General features: G+C 39.9%; 2 protein-coding genes across 20 annotated transcripts in view; one reads left to right on the forward strand and one right to left on the reverse strand.

Moving 5' to 3' along the window:
• The window catches only part of LOC6619539 (rho GTPase-activating protein 100F), a 42,527-nt gene extending 35,906 nt beyond the window's left edge, over positions 1-6,621 (forward strand). For 8 of the 13 annotated variants that reach the window (XM_032722712.1, XM_032722713.1, XM_032722705.1 and 5 more), the window contains exon 11: positions 40-6,621. In XM_032722712.1, the coding sequence (XP_032578603.1) occupies positions 40-1,712 (1,673 nt within the window). In that variant the 3' untranslated portion in view covers positions 1,713-6,621. The remainder of the gene's footprint in view (positions 1-39) is intronic. The other 5 variants (XM_032722717.1, XM_032722718.1, XM_032722715.1 and 2 more) reach the window with 1 other exon arrangement.
• Positions 6,622-10,296: 3,675 nt separating this feature from the next.
• Positions 10,297-20,686, reverse strand: part of LOC6619540 (polypyrimidine tract-binding protein 1) — a 127,358-nt gene continuing 116,968 nt past the window's right edge. For all 7 annotated transcript variants that reach the window (XM_032722727.1, XM_032722726.1, XM_032722725.1 and 4 more), the window contains 4 exons: positions 17,674-17,766; positions 12,531-12,747; positions 12,039-12,116; positions 10,297-11,926 (listed from right to left, as the gene is read on the reverse strand). In XM_032722727.1, coding sequence (XP_032578618.1) covers positions 11,794-11,926; positions 12,039-12,116; positions 12,531-12,747; positions 17,674-17,766 — 521 coding nt within the window. In that variant the 3' untranslated portion in view covers positions 10,297-11,793. The remainder of the gene's footprint in view (positions 11,927-12,038; positions 12,117-12,530; positions 12,748-17,673; positions 17,767-20,686) is intronic.

Below are 20,686 nucleotides of genomic sequence, written 5' to 3' on the forward strand. Positions count from 1 at the left end.
AGAGGGGAAAGATAACGTGGCTCTTGTAATTTTCTGTAGGCACGGACACCATCAAGCGCGGTGCTTCGCCTGTTTCCGTTAAGCAAGTCAAGATCGTCGACCAGCCATCCAGTCCATACTCCATTGTGATGAAGAAACCGCCGCTGCAAAAAGATGCGCCCGTTGAAATCACCACCCCCACCACACAGGCGGATACAGAGTCGACCTTGGGATGCAAGGAAAGCAATGGAACAGTTTCTCGAAGGGGAAATGTAGACTTTTATGATACGCATAAGGCGCAGGCAAAGAGTTCGGTAAACGAAGAGTCCAGCTACAGCTCCAACTACACTGGCTCGGAGACCAAGAAGATCAGCCTTGGCAACAGTAGCTACACTCCTAGCAAGGCGAATGCCAGTGGCCTTTGTGGCGGCGAGGACTACAAAGCAATGCGTAACAAGTCGAGCGCTACATCCAGCTCCAGTTCATCGCAGGCAACTGTTTTGAGTGCTGGCTCTACGGCCACATCAGCTCCGACCACTTCTTCAGACGATTCGGATGACCTGGTCTCCTACAAGTCATCGGCGTCCACAAATGCCTTGCTGGCCCAATCGCAGGCCATGACCACCAGTCAGCTGATGTCCAAGTATCTTAAGCGGGAGCCACGAGTGCAGTTTACGCCAATCAAGTCACCGGAATCTCCCTCGCCACCGGGTAGCGGCGATGGTCTGCCTAAGGGTACTTACCAACTAGTTACGCCTATCTCGGGATCATCGAGCAAACCGGGTGCTACAACTGGAGCTATAAGCAAGTACACCACCGGCTCAGTGCAATCATCTATTAATGCGAACAGCCAGAAGTTGTCATCGCCCTCACGATTGTGCAACAGCAAGGATAGCAATAGCAGGACAGGAACGGCCAGTAGTACGACCACCGCGACCTCTATGGTTTCAACAGGTCGGCGTTTGTTTGACAGCCTCGCCTCTTCATCTTCCTCGGAAACGGAGACCAAGACGTACATAGGAGGCACCACTGCGGCCAGTGGAGTCATCACCACCACCACCTACACCAATGACACCAAGATCTCCGGCAGCAGTAGCAGTAAGTCGGGAATAGGAGGGGGGTCTGGAACTGGGTTGGGAGCAGTTTCGGGAGCAAGCTCCGAGACTCGAAGTTTCGGCAGTACGCTATTTGGCAGTAGTGGCTTAGGTCATGGCAATGGAAGTAGCCACAACCACTCTAGCGCCAGTCCAAGTCCCTTCACCACCACCAACGGCAACGGTAACCACAATACTATGCAACTGTACGGCACCTTGCCCAAAAACGGAACATCCACGGGGGCAGCTCTGTTTGACGGATCGGCCAACAGTTCCTCGTACCACTCTTCGGCGAGTGGAAGTGGAGCCGGAACCGCCAGCAGTAGTGGGGTCAGCTCTATGACGGGCTCCACAAATAGCTACGACTTCTATACGAGCACAAGCTCCAGTGTGAGCAGTTCGCGCCCCTTTGCCAACGGAGGCAACAACTATCACACACTGGGAACCTATAGGGCTCAGTACGCCGCCACTAACCCCTTCCTGGACGCCTTCGATGAAAAGCCGGGCAGCAACGGGGGTAATGCCCACGGGGAGGAGAAGCTAGGCGCGGACAAGGGCCACCACAGAGCGGCCGTTATGGCCTTTCAGTCGTCAGGAGACTCGAAAAACGGTAGCGATGAGTACGATGACATCAAGTGAGGAATGAAAACGGCTATAAATGCGGTTAGGGGCAAGGAATATAGATACAACTACGATTATACGCGTACAATTGGCGAAAGTTAAAAAATCTAAAAGCTAGTCTTCCTGATTTAACATTTCTTAGTTCACCTTTACCTTTTCGGTAACGAAAAACGATCAACTGTCAACTGCTCATCTGCAGTGCTCTTGATTGAACTTTTTTATTCCACTCTACGAGTTTTATCGGCAGCATCAAAGAAATATTACCCTTTCGCCATTGCATTGCGCGCGTACTGTCGTAGTTATGTAACAACTAATGCCACACAATGCTGAAAGTGTTCTTTTGAAGTATTTACAGTTTACAAATTTACAAAGTACGATCGATAATTGCATATAACGCCCCAATGACATCCCTCTAAGCTTTAGAGTCTAAAGCTAGCATAATCTACATACATAAAATTAAATAGTGCCGAGCTCTGTGTATGTGTTTATAAATACTTGTGAAAGCTTATCCTGGTAGCGTTAAAAGTCTTGAAGCGCTTGACAGTGGTTTGCAGTTTAGCTAACATAAATCCGAATTCAAAAATATTTACGAACAGTATTTTTAATGAACTAAAATATACATTGATTAAAGTCAGCAGCGTATACAATAAATGACACTTAAGAAAAACAAATAGAAGAACTTACCCAAAAGGTTGAACGCGCATTTAATTTTTAAAAATACTCCTATATCAACTTACACCCCTCTGACAGACACACGATTCGTTACTTATACATATATTCCAATTTCGCAGTGGAAACTGTATATAAGGAAAGCTATTATAATCTACCCACGTAATCTCTTTTGTGAGCGTTTCAATGTGACCAACTCTCTTATCTGCAAAAGCAATTTACACGACTATGGCAACCTGTCCAATTAAATAATCTATGACTTTTTGAGCAACATATTTGCCTAAAATGTTTCCCCATGCCTCTTTTTATAAAACTTAAATGTGCGTATGTGATCAAGTAACGATCGAACTCCCGATTAGGGTTTCACATAGCAGACACCACTCGCAAACTGACATGCAAAATACAAATACATGAATTTATTATCGAATCAATGTGCTTAGTTTTTGTATGAAACAAAGTCTGATATATACACTAATATACAACGGTACAGTATAATATTTCTAAACATTTAATCATAATTATACAAGCGATGAAAAGAATGTAATGTTAATATATATTACTAAATAGCAAGTTAAGAGCGCTTTGCGATTAAGAAGTTTACAGCAGGTATGTTTTCAAGGCTTTTTAAAACGTATTAATGACCAACTGTGCTTAACCCCAATTGGATAGGAAATTACATTTAAATGACCCTATAACGATCTCAATTTTATAACACTTTAAATTTATAATACTTTCGAATGCATATGTTGCGGAACTGTAAATACCCAAAAAGGAATTTACCGATCTCGTAGTCAAGTAACCAGTAAATAAAGCTGGTTATAGTCATAGGGGTTGAAAACAGCCTATACCTCTGATTATTTAACTCAAGCTAGACAGAATCAATCTAAGTAACATACGACTAAAATAGGAAAAAACAAAAAACCAAGAAAACAAATTAAGCACTGAGGTTCAGAAAGATTTATGTTAGCTAACAAAAATGAATAATCATTCGTCTTCATGCAAGTACAACTTTCTTCAGCGACTAAATAAAATCAATTAAAGTAAAAAGCCTCACTTATTACTTCACAGTACATTCATTTCCATAACTAATCGAACTTATATAACCCACTTATATAACCCTTAATAAATATTGCGGATTATTTGATTTTAACAATTAGTACGGCTTATAAAGATCGATTGGGAACCCCAAAACACAATAAGATTTTAAATAGTAAATTATTCGGTTAATTGTTGCCAGATTTAATTTATAAGAATGGATAGCATTTAAAGTGTTAAACATGATTACCAAACCAAAGAGTTTAAAACCACAAAATAGGCAACCATATAGTTGAGCAAATTGATTTTTATATAGTGAATTGTTAATTATTGCATATAGCACGTAGAATTTTTAACCAAAGTAAAAAGAAATCGGAAGTTCAGGCGGGTTAGTTACATATTTTGTGGTGGTGTGTCTTGCTTGCCGCCATTGCTGCCCAACTTCTTAATTGATTTTACGGTTTTAACTTCATGCATAACAACAAAGAAACATCAATGTTACTAAAGCTGTCGCCTTCGTTTTAAACACAAGTAAGACCCTAGTACCCCTATTAGCTCTGCAACCCGGTTTTTAAATTGGTTTATCCCGAAAGCTTTAATCGTTGAACGACCAGAATTACACGGTTACAAATTCTATAAATATTCCTTATATACCATATAATAGTAGCGGAGTTGGTGGAGGATACTATGACAGCACTTCGGTTTATTTGCGAATTGTTGTGGCTTCATAGTCGTAGTTAGTTAGCACTATATGTAAAACGTGGCGGAGATTCGAGCGTTGTCAGTTGGTGGTGGAAGAAGAAAGTGGAGGCAGCGACTGCAGTGGCATCGGTTTGTGGCTTGTCGCTTGGAGCTACTTTTCTGGACCCGATCTTGTTCGATATCTATTTGTACTTGTACTTAGAACTCGTAAGCATACACTATGGAATATATATCACTGTGTCATATCGTACATTTAAAGCAAATAACGAAAACAGATTGCAGCTGAACGAAGTAGCAGAGGAGAGAAAAATTGTTAACGCAAAGTATTCGTGTATCGAAGTATGTATACAAACTTAAATTAATAGCAGTCGAGCGGCAACTACATAATATAAATAGATAAATACCAAAATAAACAAACAACAAACCAAAACTCGATTGGCGGGAAACCAAGTACTACAAATTGTACATGCATTTAATCTAGAATAGCTACAACTAACTAAACACTAATTATCTGATACTGAAAACCAATCCAACTTTTAGCTGGCAAACGAAAATGGCAAATGAATTGATAAATATGCTAACCCATTAGACATTAAATTAGTTAACAGTGAATTAACAGAAACGAACTAATTTATTAAAATGTATTGCACAATATCGAACAATTAAACATATTAGAGAAAGTAACTAAGCCTACTACAGGTAATATGCATACGAATAGAATCGGGCACATAGGCAAAGTTGGCAGGATGCAGATTCAGATTGTGTTCAAAACCTAATCTCCAAGTAAAATCGATCGATTCCTCCCAGGTACTTTCGGGTAGTGAGATGGGGGATCTGTTGTACCACACGATTTGGCTAGTTTCGATAATGCATACGCCTAATTATATGTAAAGAATAAGTGTGTTTAAGTATGCATTAAATGGCTATACTTTCGTTTAATTTAAAACTAAAAATACCCTTTCGCACCCGCACCTTTGTATACTTAATTTTTGCCCACCTTGATAACCCTTTGACGCTTTACGGGGATTTTTGTTATGGTTTTTCGAGCGGTTTGTAAGGAAAAGATTTCTTCTGTCGAACTTAATAAGTAAATGGAGACCAAATGCTCAGGGCTTTAGCAAGTTATAGTAGGCGTAATGTACAAAAAAAAACAAAGAAATCAAGGGGAGACCCAACCTAAAAACTAAGTGCAACACATCATGAGCATACTCCATCAAACGTTAAGGCGATGCATTTTAGTTGAATCTTTAGATCTGTCATCACCAGCATACGCTGCAGGTGCAACTCAACAATAGCAACATCAGCCACAACAAGAACAATCCAGCAAACAAATTTACAAAATCCACGCAATCAATTTGTTGAAAAGACTGAAAACCATATAAAACAAAAGGAAGAAGGAAAACAAAAGTGAATCAAGAACATACAACTCCCCTTGCATAAAGATCGACATCAAAACAAAAATATTCATACACTAGCATTTTGAAGATCCCCAGTATAAAAAGTCTCAGAGTTTTCCTTGTTTAAGCGGTCAATTGAAATGTTTTGGTGTATTCCCTCCCTCCCTTTCCAGCGCATCATTGAACTTTATCGAAGTAACTTAACAAATCTTAAAGTAATAGTAAAATATTAGCAAAAAAACAATACAAATATTACCACCAGCAGATTGCTACCTACTTAATATGCAAGTTTAATATAAAAATGAATTAAGAAATAGTCTAACCAATAGTTCAAAACCTTACGAAAAGGAGGAAAGTTTTCATGTAGAGAATTAAACAATGACGGATAGATCTATAGCAAAAATATCACACTCCTCCCAGGTCGTTGTGCAAAATTATAACAAATTATATAATTAACTTCAAACCGTTTTTAAAAACCCACCATTAAAGGAAGCAAAAGAACCCAATGTTAAAAAGAATCTACATTCTATTAAGTTATTTCTTCCTTATTTGGACCTCCTATTAATGGCATATGAATACAACACAAACAATTAAGCGTAATGAACATACATATGTATATATCTGAATATCTTATTGCGGATCTCCAAACCTATAACGCAGATGCACGAAGATGTTAAACCACATCGGAACAAGACCTGATCCAGCCAACTGACAGGTTCGCAAACAGCGAGGATTCGTTAGAACGGATAATACTCTGATTTACCACTGCCACAAAGAAGCAAACAAGTAAATTGTAACGTTAAAATAGATATAAAACACGCGGTACATTATAAAGATACTTTGCTATTGCGTAAAGGAAATAATAAATTTCACAAAGACATGGCGGTAGTTCATTGCATAACGCAAAGGCGGACAGGCATGGAACGCCCGCGCGTATGTGATTGCCTAAAAAGCAAGTAAACTTAACATTATAATTTATTACAAACAAATAACAATAATAATTATGCATAACTACGGAAAACGGGAAGCAAAACGAAATGCAAACTAATACATAAATCGTTCCCTGCGTACGAATAAAGCGATGTTAAATTATTTAATGAAAATATATATACATATAAATAAAATACTTGTTGAATTATTTAAACTTTAATTGGGAAAGTCATTTTCAGCTAGAAATCTACGTAAGTTGATCAGTTACACCTACTGCTGTGTCTGTCTGTGCCAAATTTATCGCCTTCTCAAAGAAAATTTTTTATGTGGCAACCATAATCCGTAGCAAAACAATGCGACTCCTGCTGGGGTTTATATTCTGCGATGTCAGCTCTAAAAAAAACGCTTAATTAATGATTCGAATCATTTTATTTTATCTTTATTTCTCAAATATTTTCAATAATAATTAATATTATAATAATTAATTAATTAATGCTTGTAACATAACAAATATTCTTCTCGTATTATTGCAATCCCAATGCTGCGCGTAATAGAATATTTCGGTGACATCGCCGCAGGCTGCAAATTCGCTCTCTTTTCCACTTAGTTACTGCCACTTGTCTTCAGTTTGCTCATTACTTCTAAGTACCTTCAGCTTAACAAGCTTAATGCATCGCATTTCACTTTGTGCCTTCAAATTCAATTGCAATATGAAAATGTACCTTAGGAATTAAAAAATTTAAGAGTCATGTTGATTCGTTTTGACGATTCATGCGCTGCTTTTGTCTTAGTGTTGCTTTTCTGCGCAATCACAAAACATTTAAATATATGTATACACTTTTTAGTTTTTGATTTTTTATATACAATACACATAAGAGATTTATAGTAAAATTTGGTGAGAAAAATCTTGCATTACGTAAACATCGCCGTTTAGTTTTACTTTATCATTTAGAGCATAAAATGATTATTTTGTCGTATTACCATTAAGTTGTACAATTAGAGAGCGCAAAAGTTTCAAAGTGTTCTTGCTTGGTATATACTAAAAGTTTGATTTCAGAAATGTTTGATTGTTTCGCGTGTGTCTGTTCGCAGTTGAGTTAGTTAAGCAGTTAAGAGTTGAGGTTTCTTGCCAGACTTTCTGGCAAGCTGATGCCTGATAGTGAAAGTGTGCGGTGACTAACATAGCTTTCTATTTTTAATTTCTTCTGAAGACTGGGGTACCAATAAAACAAATAATTGGCTGGTCCTTACCGGCTTCTTTACTTTAGTCATTCAATCGATAATTGTTAAATTGTTAATATTTTATACTTGGCCCCTATATAATTTTTTCAGTAATGCCTGACCTATGAAAAACCGCATTAGTTATTAACAGGAGTTAGACAGACCAAGAAAATCAAACCCTTAATAAAAGCAAGAAGAAAGGGAAAAATGCAATTGGTAAGAAAATCAAATTAAAATTGTACTTGATTTATGTGTATCCGTATTAAATTCACTGATGCTAGTTTTCTTTTTTAGTTATGTTTTAAACGTTTACCTTTTTACTATAAAGTAGGAACTTCTGCCTGTTGTGAACTTTTATGATTTACTAAGTGGTCTCAAAAATGCTGTGGAAAACAATTAGGACAAAAGCATCATGTGAAGCACATACAGATTTAGCTAACTATAGGTAAAGGTAATGTATAGTAAAAAACCCATAAACGTACAACGTTTTTGATTCGCGTCATTTGACTTCGCCATAAACAACATATATACAGTCATGGTCAAAATTATTTTCACAAAGTGCATTTGAGTGAAATGTGAACAGTGAAAATACTTTTGACCACCTCTGTATTATCTACTTACAAAGGATATCTCAACTGAGTATAAAAAAACAAATAAGACAATCTGGTATTCTGTACAAATGAATATAAACATCTTTGCTTAATGTTGTATTATCGTCTGTCTCTTCCAATATTCCGAAAAATTTCCCTATGCTTCCATCTATGACTTCCGCGTATTCTTACTTCTTAAATAAATAATTTTTTTTTACTCTTGCCGAACTAACAATTTGTAGCAAACACTGCTTCTATAATGCATCCCTTTTGTTTTTACTCTATCAACCCTGTTTGTGTATTTGGACTATACTGAAAAATAGCGGTCTCAAGTAAAGCGGAAATTACATAAATTAAGGGATCTACAGAACAAATGGTGGGGTCTAAATAAACTATTCATGTGTCAAAAAATGCTGATATGTTTCTGTTCATGTCAAATATGTTGTGCATGTAGTTCCGTAACTCAAAACTGTTTATCTCCCATCTTTACGTTGCCTTGATTGTAGTTTGTGATTAGTTTTAACTCTGGTATTCCATGTTGAGTCAATCTGTATATCTCTAATAATGTGCTGCGTTCTCGTCGACACTTTTATGTATAGTTATACCTACAATTACATATAGTACAATACACATATATATCTGTTTTCATCTAACTGTTAAAGTAGCACATAGATAAGCCTGCGTGTGTTATACGACACACACATGGCACACATGGCTCACAACATTCGAACATGTGCTCTTCTTGTATATATTTAACTTTCGATTAGTCTTCGCTTTTTGTTTCACTATGAATTACGGTAAAATTTCTTCTTGCAACTATTAATGTACAACATAAAACTGTTGGCTTTTCTAAGACCCCATCACTAATTATTCCAATTCTTGAATTATATTACTTCCTGCGATTAAGCCGTTCAAGATCACATTGGTGTCGACATTTTGACTTCGGCCAATGCAACTCGTTCTTATTTGATTCTGTTTGTTTGATCGGTTCTTCAATACGAGACTTCAATTTAAGTGTAAATTAATTGTTAGTCGTTTCTCTACATGGTAAAGTAATACTTTTAGTGTACTGTTTGTCAATTAGCATTGCCTACTTTGCGCATCTGACTTCTCGCCTCCGCTGTTACTGTAAATTGATTCAATGTATATTTATGATAGTATTTGATTTATTATATTCTCTATTAGTTATATTAATTCGTATGCTGCTCGGTGTCGTGTTTACTATCAACATTTGCACGCAGTAGCGCCTTTGTATCTTTATTATCGTTGGGCTAAATATTTGATTACTCTTTGAACGCTGCATACCAACGATCAGTAGGACACCGATCTGATCCCCGTCCTTAACCTTTGCTGATTGTTTAGTAGAAGTGGTTGTTGTGAAAGGGTCCAACTGGAATCGTTAACGTATTCTGGGTAGCTTCTGGGTAGCAGTTGTAGAAGTAAGTTCGCTAAATACTTATGAAATTTTGATTTGTCAAGAGTTCTCGTATGAAATTCTAGCAGTCGTGGGTCTGATATAGATGTATATCATTTTGCTTCATTTTGCTTAGATGCTCTAACAAAACGTGTAAATTGTTTATATATAAATATATTAGCGATAGACATAGATCATATGTAAGTAGGATAAATAGGTTTAAGGTTAAGATTATTTGGAGAGCTAGTTGCAGTATGCATATGAAACGCTAGAGTTGGCTTTAAAATGTTTGCTAAGCGTTCTGTGTTATATGAAAAATGTAGGTAGTCATTGTCAACTTTTTCTGTGAGCTGATTTAAACAAAGTTTTTCACACGTGATCAGCTTGCCCACTTCGGTCATATTTCTGTATTGCCCGCGCGTTTGTTTATAACTGTAAATATAGTGTTATAATAAATTTTACATTTTACAATATTTTACTGTTGCTTTTCGTACACGTTTTCGTTTAGATATACTCATTTCATTTTTTCCGTTCTTGTTAATTTTGTATTGTAAATTAATTGTTTCCATTGTGTTTGTTTTAATTTTAAATTACGATCACTTCTACTCATGCTTACGATCTAAATCCATATCATGTAAGTTATATTTAGTTGATTCTTTACCCATTTCGGTATTTTGACTTTTATTACTTTATCTCATTTCCTTTGTTCTTTGCTCCAACATACAAATAATTTCACTTTCTAAATATATATAAACTTCCATATTTGTTCGCTTCTGTATGCGTGACCATATGTCTGCATGCGTGTGTTTGTGTGTGTTGTCCGTTGTGAGGTCCTTGTAAAATTATCAAAAAATCATTCAGTTTTCTTGCTAAAACACGTATATGTCTTTCGTTACCAGTATGTCTATGATAATATATTATTACCTTGTGTTTTGATATATACTTTAAGATTATACTTTTTAGCTTAAAATTTGTTTAATTTCCTGTTTCCTGTTTGTTGTAGTTCAATACATACATACTTATATGTATATTTGATCGTTTTTGTATAATTTGCGCTAGTTTAACAACATTTACATATACATACACACAAAAGGTTTACGTACGCGTTGATTTAACTGCCTTTAAAATTATTATTCTCCCGATAGTCTAAACAAACGGACGTGCCAAGGATATATCTCTGCAGTGTCCAAATTATTGATTTATATAGGTTTATTAAAATTAATACAATTTTCTTAAATTCCATTTAACGTTATTTCACATTGCCTTGCTATACTTCAATATGCTTAGGGCTCGATGTGCTTATTCGGGACCGTTTTTCTAAATACTTTCTTACTTTTTAGGTCTAGCAAAATTAAAACATCTATGAGCTACGTGTATGCTATTTCTTCAATTGAAGTTGCGCACTTGTAAAAAATTAAAGTTAAGTTGCATTCATTTAAAATATAATAACAGCATCATGTACATAATAAAACATTGCCTTAATTCATTTTTAACATAATTTCTTCTTTTCGTATGTTTTTGACTTTCTGTCGTTTTTTAAAACCAAAACACAGTACAGTGCACTAAAAATATTTTAAGTTACGATCTTTCTCTCTTTACTCTAAACATACTTAACTCCTCTCTACTCATCATATATTTTTTGTTTTTTTATGCAATGCAGTTTTCTTACGAACTATAGGTTTAAAGTTAAGCTTAAGTTACGATGTTGCTGATTGTTAGTTTGTGGGTTGCTTGTTTGTTTTGTTGTCTGCGCGTGCCATAACTTAAAATGCTATTTTCGTGGTAATTTTAATGTATATTTATTTGTAGTTTTTTTTAAGATTCCTTAATTGGTTGTGTCTTTTCCCACTAAAGGGTGGTGTATGAACAGAAAACAGTTCTTAGAGTGAGTTGAATTGTTTAAAATTGGTATAGCTCTTGCATCGATTGTTTCTGCTGATTAATGTTGGATTGGGTGGGTAGTGCTCCTGGAGTCTGCCATTTCAGTAGAAGTTTGCGTGCATTCTTCTTGTACTACGGATTATAGTTTGTATTTGTTGCTGCCAATGGATCTGAAGGTGTTGCTGCTGATGCATCTGTATGTAGCTGTACCCGCCGGAGGTACCTAGTCAGGTTCAGTAAACCTGACTTCGCATCGGATTCTAGATGTTCGACTTCGAGAAGCTTACACGAAGGTGATTCGACTCGGACAGCTGGTGGTTGTGCATCTTAATCAGTGCTAGGACAGCCTCCTCAACGGATAACAGTTGCAGCAGTGCCATTTTACGGTCCTTCCTGAAAAATAAAAAGGATGAGGTTTTTAGTGGTAGGTCCGATAGTTTTAATAGCACACATACAAATGGCAAAATAAAAAAAAAAATTAGTTGTCTGTGCGGGTTTTACTTACGGGAAAAATTTGAATGCTTTAACTTCGAAGCTGTTTGAGGTGAAAGCTTCTTTGATGTCATCCTCAGAGCAGGATGAGCTGCAGGGTAGGAGAGAAGATGTTGTTAGATACCTTTAAAGAGTGTCAGATTTAAGGGTACGTGGGTATGTGGCAGCACCTGCTGTGAGGCTGGTTCATTGATACCGCTCGGTAGGCGCTTCAAAGGGCCTTTGTCTGTGGGGCGATTGGCTCGATTCATAAATTCACGCAGCGGAGGTAGTCACCGTCCTCAAGTTGGCATGCGAATCCCAGCCAGCGGGGTGCTTTGTCAAATTTGGAAGAATAGGATGCTACGCGGGGTTTCTACTGCTCATAGCGATAATTGTAATTGCCTTGTCGTGCCGAATCAAGCCATCTCCCAGCATCCATACTGAAGCTGTACCCGACCACGCCTGCCCCAACTGATTCCCTGAGGCACAGCCAGTGCATTGTTATGCCCTGTAGAATACTTACGGAATGTTGCTTAAATGCAGTGTCGCCGACGGCGGATAGATGTTCTGGTAGTTCTTGCTGCCCGGTTTCTTGAAGCGGTGCAACGGATTTTGCGAGTAGTCACGTGTTAGACCTGCGTCCGGCTGTCCCTCCTTGGGCAGCTGAACGGCCTGGTGTTTGCTTGCCATCACACGTATCGGCTTTCCCCATAAACGTAATTTATCAAGGTGAGACATGGCTGTGGAGCAGAAAGTAACACGTTAAAATGGGTACACTAGGGAAAAGTTTTCCGGTTGTTAGATGAGTCTGTATGGGAAATGTTGCTGTGTGTCCATATATGTATTTGTAGCAATGCAATTTATTTGCTGTGCCACAAGCTATAAAAATACTCCTGAATCCCAAAAAGAAACCTTGCCAAAAAAATATTTACTAAACCTAATGAATTTAACTGTGCCTTCAACTCGATTCTTATGGGATTTTTACTTTATATTTCAGAGAACAATTAACGAAAAAAAAAATTATCGTCGATAAAAAACAATGTTATGTATTGCTTTAACATTTTTATATTAAATGGAACGGTCCTTCCCTCAGTGTAGTCAAAGATCCCGACCACCAGCCGTCGAACAAAGTCAGCAATAAGTGCAGGCAAATATTTACATATTCAGATGTAACTGCAACTTTATCAATGTCGTCTGCCTTTGGTGATTTATACGAGCTGAAATGCTTGTTTGGCCGTAAAAGTATTACCAAACAAAAGTTTGCCATCTCCAGGCTCTTTTCCGGCGCATTTCCAATGGACTTTGCCTTATTTCTCATATTCTCAGAAGCCATAACACCTGCGGCTCGGATGGAATGCATGTGCAACGCAGTCCTGTACTCAAATACATTTCAATCTCCCTTTCCATTTCGATTTCAGTTTCGATTACGTTTTATTTAATTTAAGTTCCTGCCAAGTCATCCGACAGCTTAGGTCAGGACACTGTCCAGAAAACGTTCCAACATTTTTTTAACTCTCATGCATTACATTAATAAATTACATTACATTTTATCACTGCTCCTCTGTTTTATTGTAACGCAATATGCTTACTCAGCTGTTTATTGTTCGCCTAATGGATTAAGTGATTTTCAAAAACGAAAGACGCAGGAATATAATAAATTGTCAAATAAAAGGAGCGCCAGCAGTGACAAAGCCCGCCGCTGCTCGTATGGCCTAAGCATCCTTTTTCCCTGCACCCGTCCTCGTGTATGACAAACACTTGTAATAAAGATTAATGTGCAGGCGAGACACATTTCGAAAAGGGCCAGGAGCGGGTTCTAACTTTGCCTACAGCTGCAGCTGCTTCTGGGCCCGGCTCAAAAAGTATCTTAAACTTTTAATTACAAAGCTGAGCCTGCTGACCAACATCAGCGGCAAAAACAAATCATTATTAACTAACAAAAGAAAGTAGAGTGGAACATGGAATGGAGAAACCGAAAAGTAAGTGAAATGACTCGGCGATGAATCTTTGAGGGTCTGCCCTTGTTTTATGCATGAAGTTCTGGGTTTAAGACTTTTAAGCATCATACACTTGGGACCAACCGCACTCAGAAAATGTTACTCTACAAGCGGAAGGCGCACAGGATGGGGAAAATGTGGCTCAGGTGAGCCCGCAACCGGAACTAGGGATGAGTTTACTACCCCCACCTGATAAACTCCAAGTTAGTTGCAACTTTCATGATTTGAACGATTAATGTCCAGCAATTCCTTGACTATGATCTACGGCCGCACTGGCCAGGCGCTTTATTATCTCTGGCTCGTAAACTATGCAAAACATCCTCTGCCCGGCGTTTTCCCAGCTTCGTAATTAATAGTGGCCCACAGAGGGCCGACGCCAAGTCATTCAAATAGTCACTTAGCATTGTCAACCCAAGTCCGAGGAAACTTTTACCGAGCTCGACTTCTAGTTTGGCAGCACACGCACACACATGGCGTATGCGTAATCGACCATAATACAAATGGCAATGAAATGCGACCGACACATGTGAAAGTCTGTGTTTGTTGTTTGTTTTTATTGCAAATGCCTTTATGCGTACGCTTATGCAAAATATTTGGGAGTAATTTGTACGGCAAACAGGAAAATTATTTGCTAACAGGGGGAGGGGGGGAAGGCCCTAGCTGACAGCTGGGAGTGCGCCAATAAATTTCATACATGGTTGGCAATATGTTGCGCAAAACTTAATCCCGCCCAGCCTCACCCCATCCTGTGCCCCACCACCCAACAAAATAGTCCATTACAACATCCTTGGTACGCAAACACCTTAAACTGCCCACCAAGTGGACGCCACAGTGGGTGGTGGAAAGCTTATTGCTTTCCATTTCGTATTTGTCTATTTTCTGGCTCCTTGCCTCCGTGCATTCAGATTGCTGTCGCATTTAGTACTGGGAATGGGTGCCCATTCCATTTTGATTCTCGTAGGGTCCCCTTTTTGCTCCGATTTCCGTTGACTTCTCTTGCAAAACTTTTTGCGCCTTTACGCTGTAATTCGTATGCTGAGTGTGCAATTGTAGCCGTATTTTGTGTGTGGCCCTCGCCATAACGCACACCACCTTACGAGACACTTTCGTATGCAAGGGGTGTGTGGGTTGACCCCGGGGGCAGCTGCTGCTTCCTGCTGCTCCACGTTCGGTAATCGTCTTTGTTTGTTGGCGAGAGTTTTGGGCAAAGTAACGAATGAATTTGTTAATATTTTATGAGTGAATAAGTGCGCACTCCCGCCCCGAACCCGGGTTCCATTTCGGGCTGGTTCTTGTGTCCAGGTAGCTGATTACACTTTGAAAAAACATTGGCATCTTATCTTATATAAAATGTTGTTTTCGAATATTCCTTAAATAAAGAACACTAAAGTTTTTAATAGTGTAGATGGATGGGCTAAAACAAAGGTAGGAGGCAGTAGTGGAAGTATTTGCCATTTGGCAGCCCATGCGGCACATTTGTGCCTATGTAGGATTCCCATTAATGTTTTCATATACCCTGGGGTAGTTGGGTAGTTGGTTCGCCATTGTGTGTTTGACTGGGGGAGTGAAAAGGAGTGGTGGTAGAGCGATGTTGACTTTCTAGTTTGGCACAATAATTTGCTTGTTTGGACAAACAGTTGACTAGTTTCGGTTTCGTCGCTTCATTTGCGTAGAGTTGGCACAATAGTTTTATCAATTGCAGCCGGTGGCAGGATTTTGTGGTCTTCGAAATGCTGTCAATTTTTCGACGAATTCAATTATCACAGCATTAACGTATACGCCACCGAAACGAATTCGGACAGCTGCTGATGCTGTCACAGCGCGCAAATGCGCACAAAGGAAAATTAATTAAGATGGAAAATCTCAAAGCAGGAATGCTATTGAGCTGCAAGCCAAAGAATGCAAGGTGTACCACAGCCCGAAGCGGCTTCAAATTCAGGAAGTTTTTTGCTTACATAATTAAAAAATAATTGAGTACAGGACAAAGCATATTTTAAAGAGAAAACACTCCACCCATTTCGTGACAAGGTTGCGAAAATAGTTTGCGGTGGAGCGGCGGATGTGCGGGTGCAACTGCGGATATTTGGTCTGCGGATTCGTGGATACCCCCGGGACTTTGCTTATTTGTGCACCTGTGTGTGTGCTGGTCTGCCAAGCACTTATTTTCTTTTTATTTAAATCAATAAACAGTTGATGGCATTTATTATGCAGTAGCTTACGCTTTTTCAGGCGCGCAATTTGCTGGCAATTTCCGCAGCGATCGCATTTTGCATTTATTGAACAGATTAAATTTATTTAAACGTTATTAAAAGCAGCAGCAGTCGCTGCTTGTGCGAACGACATGGAATCGTGACGGAAAATATAATTGATAAATTACATGTTCGAACGATTAACGCCCTGATGACATTCACAACCTGATTTTCATTTTCATATGCTCTCAGCGAACTTAAGTAGCTAATAAAATATGCTTCTTATGCAGCAAGTGTGTGAAAGTGGCCTTGCATTAATAAAGAGATGGCAAAACAAAGGTGATCTGGCCAGTGAGAAGCAATACACTATATGAAATTATCACAGAGCCTACTCACAAAGGCTTTAGAGCGAGGTTTCAAGAAGCTGATAAATTTGCATATACACCTCCAGCACCCACTGCATTTTCCTTAAAAGCTTAAAGGAAAGGACAGCGACTTCAAGCGCGGACTTTCGCACCGTTGTTGTTTTCAATTAAGCGCCTCCCTGCAGGTCCGCAGCACTTTGACAGCTTTTGAGTTATTTTTCCAATGAATAAATAACACAAATGAAAGACAGCGGCGGACGCACCGCTGAGTGGGAACAATGAATGCTAACCGGAGAAAAGAGAGCCGGTGGACGTGGAGCGGGAGGTGCTCGCTGGATAGTTGGCGTGTTAAATGGAATAAAACCAAATCGAAATTGAAAAAGGTGTCGCTGTCAGCGCTGTCAACGCTTCGATCGCCTTGCCACTGCTGCTCCTGTTTTTGTAATAAAGTGGAATTTGGCACGTCGGTTGGTTGCTCTTAACGCGTCGCAATGCGCGACAATTTTCATTTCGTTTAATGCGTGCAGGGGGTCGGATTGGATTGGATTGGGATCCGAACGGGGCGTCCTTGGCCATCGGCATGGCGGGCAGCCTGACAATGGCAAAGTGCACACAAATAAATGCAATAAAATGATTGGCATGTCCCGCCGCGCAGGAGAGGGGGAGCCTTTGTTGCCTGGACGGCGGGGAAGCAGTGGGTCTTGGCCAGGTGTTGCTGCTGCCCAGGCGGGCTGGTAATAAAGCGCTTATAAAATTCCATTTATGCTCACGGCCAGCCATCCCTCGCTTTCGGCCCTGTTGCCGTCTCTTTCGCTTTAACAATTTTTATTATTAATACATTTTGTTTGCTGCATTTGCAGCTGCACAAGCAACACCAACAGCAGCAATGGTTACGGTTGCCAAAGGAATGCGCCGTTTGGAATTTCATGTTGCCGGAATTTTCATTTTAAACAAGCTGCAAATTGCAGTTGCTCTTTTTTCGCCCCGACCCTCAGCTTACGGATCGAGACTCAGATTTTTCATTACTCTCGTTTCGTTGTGTTTCCGTGTGGTATGCTGTAGATGGTGGGTATATTCGTGGGTTAGTGAGGTAGAAGTGCGTCTGCTTGACTTACCCAAATAAGCTTGCTGGGGCTCCGCCATTTGTATGAGTGCCGAGTCCTTCTTGTTGTACAGAATCTTTACACGTTGCACATCGCCGTATACACCTGCGGATTGGAGCAGTTGAGAATTATGAGTAAATGGTTGTGAGAGTAGTGGGTACATAAGTGTCGGCCAGTAAAGTAATTCGAGTATCGCCGCACGAATGGTGAGCGGGCCAACTAAAGAACTTTGTAGCTGCTGCTCCGGAAAACTTTCTCTTATATAAAATTGTACACTTGAAAACGCATCAAAAGTATATACTATTTATAGATTAATTGAACAATGAGCCCGGTGCTTCTAAATATAAATTAACTTGTTTTTAAGTGTATTTAGGTGTTAGTAGCTTTTTATGCTTTAAGCTTTTAACTGTCCAGAGTAGTCGCCTTCATTCCCTTCGACTGCTGCCTGAATTTTTGGACAGCTCCAAGCGGTTTATGGCGACCGCGGAAAAGTTTTACACCCCACCAAGAAGCCATAACATGTACACCAGATATCTTGGGCACTATCATTTTTCCACCTTGCTTTCTTTGCCTACCACCCAAGCACTCGCAATATTGCCGGGGGCCACGCCGTTAGTATCATGTACGAAACTCATAACTGGCTCAATAAGTTTTCTGTGCTATTTTTTACGAGCTTCAATTCGAACTGCGTCTGCTTGGCTACAGCTCTTCCGTTGGACCAGCTGGCTTGGCTTCCTTGCCGCATTTCGTTTTAAGGCCACGGATTTTACAGCTGTCGGACAAGGTGTGCTGGTGTGCAACAATTCGGCGGCAACGGACGCGTTATTGAATTGTATTTTATGGCTTTACTTACGCCACAAACTACGCAATATAAGGTGAGCTGAGACCTAGCTGTAGAACTGCATTAAGGAAGCTGCTGACTCTTTCCTCTGGCCAGTGTCTTCTGCTTTGACAGCTGGCCAAGAGTCGGTCTATTGGGTGACCCTACCCGGGCTTCATCCCATGTGCAGCCAATCAGCGCAAATTCGAAGCGGGGCGCAAATTGCCATCAAGCATAAAAAATAGTTGCCGGTCGAGTTGGTGGCCAAAGGGCAATGGCAATGCCAATGGCAAAACCGACCCCAAAGCAAACAATGTAAAGTGCAGCCCTGCCCAAGACAACAAATCGAATAATGCGGAAAGTAAATTTTCAACTTCTTTCAGCCACACACACACGCGCACAATAGAGGCTTTACACTGTGAACAATTTTACTTCGGTACTTAAGATTAATTTATTCCCTTCTTCTTAATTATTAAGCAGCCCACGCCAAGACTTCCATTTAATGCACGAGGTTCAGGTCTCTCGAAATGAAGATATATACTAAAGAGTCAAGGAATCTTATAGATTTTTTACCAGTGCAAGAACTTCGGAAGCCATGCCGGCTATATAAGTGGGGGCCATGTCAGCTACTCGAAGCGTAGCCAAGCGAGGGCTGCGCTAACAAGTTACAAAACTAGCAGTGGAAATGCAGGTAGTAAATAGTGAGGTACAAGGAGGAGTTCGCAGGACGGAGAACGCAGTTCAACAGTTGGCAGTAAATCCATTTTATACAGACGACTGGCTGCCTGACTGACTGACTGCCTTAGTTCCCAGTTATCCGGTGGACTTGACTTATGCCAAACACCGAGCAATATCGTTTCGTTTTTTCCAGGAATTCGGGGTAACAATTGCAGGCGAGGCCAGAAGTAGCATCAGCAGCAGCAGCAGACGTCGACATCTACATCCACATCTGCAGGTATTGGCAGTGGAGCATATTGAATGCCAGGCATGCGGCCCGGCCCTTCTCCAGTCACCAGCATAACTCGGCGTGCAACGGGGCGTATGAGCAACAGCTGCCGTTTGCCGTGCAAAGTGTGCCCGGTAGCCACAATCTTTATTCGTATTCCCAGCCGCCTCCAACAGACAGACTTGATAATAATTTATTATCGTCTGAATGTTCCTCCAAAAGTTTCTTTTTTTTGTGGCTTCGCGACACTAACGTATGCAGACAGCGAAGCCGATTCCCCGGCGGCCCATTAGTCGCGTGTTTGAGCATATTCTAGATGAAGAATTATGCGGATGGCGGTGGCATGTTGGCCTGGGAGTCTATAAAGTTGAAACGGCCCTCAGAACTTCCCTTCTTTTCCATCTCCATTATAGCCGGTGTCAAAAGCTAAACGGAAATTCGAATTCAAATCGATAGCTTCCATTTAATCACATTGCCGGGAACGCCTGTCATACTGCGTTTAGCTGCTAAAGCGATTTGTTGCGATTCATTGAAATTATTTGCACATTGGATTTAATTTTTCCTGTTTCGGGCACTTTATCAAATTGCATTTCTGCCACAACATGTAGCGCATAAAATTTTATGAAATTATTTCGCGCATTCGTAGGAACAACAATCGACGCACATATGTATAGAGAGGGAAAATCACACAACAACACTCTGGAGCTCTGAACGCATAAAAAATCAACGTTTCGACAATATTTTCGGCAATGATATAAATTTTTATCACGCTCTTACAATTACATAAGCGGATTACATAGCATATGTGCGAGTGTTAGGGTATCAGAGCACGCTTCTCAGACGATTTCCAGACTGATTAAGTTTCTTTTATTGTTATGCAAAGGCAACTAAGTCCCAGCCTCCAAAAGTGGGCAATCGGATAATATGGGCGGTCGGCTTGTTGGTCCAGCCGGCTTGGTTTCCGGCCGAGTGGGGTATAGGACGATATTGAATGCTTGACAGCCTAAGCGGAATGTGTCAAGTGTCTAAAGAGCATGCCCCAGAGGGCCTCTGGGACCTTTCAATTGGGTATTCGCCTAGTCGCAGGCAGAGCTAACAAAGCGCTGTCAAAACTAATAAAATGTCTGACTGGCTGACACCCAAAAGGGTTCTGGGCCAACTTTTCCGGTCCTTTGGCCTTTTTGTTGCGCCGCTTGTTGCTGTTTTCGGCTAGATTAATCCCTGCGCTTAAAGTGCGTCGTTCGTCCCCGGTTCCAGAG

Source organism: Drosophila sechellia, chromosome 3R (genome assembly GCF_004382195.2).
Source record: "Drosophila sechellia strain sech25 chromosome 3R, ASM438219v1, whole genome shotgun sequence".
NCBI lineage: Eukaryota > Metazoa > Arthropoda > Insecta > Diptera > Drosophilidae > Drosophila > Drosophila sechellia.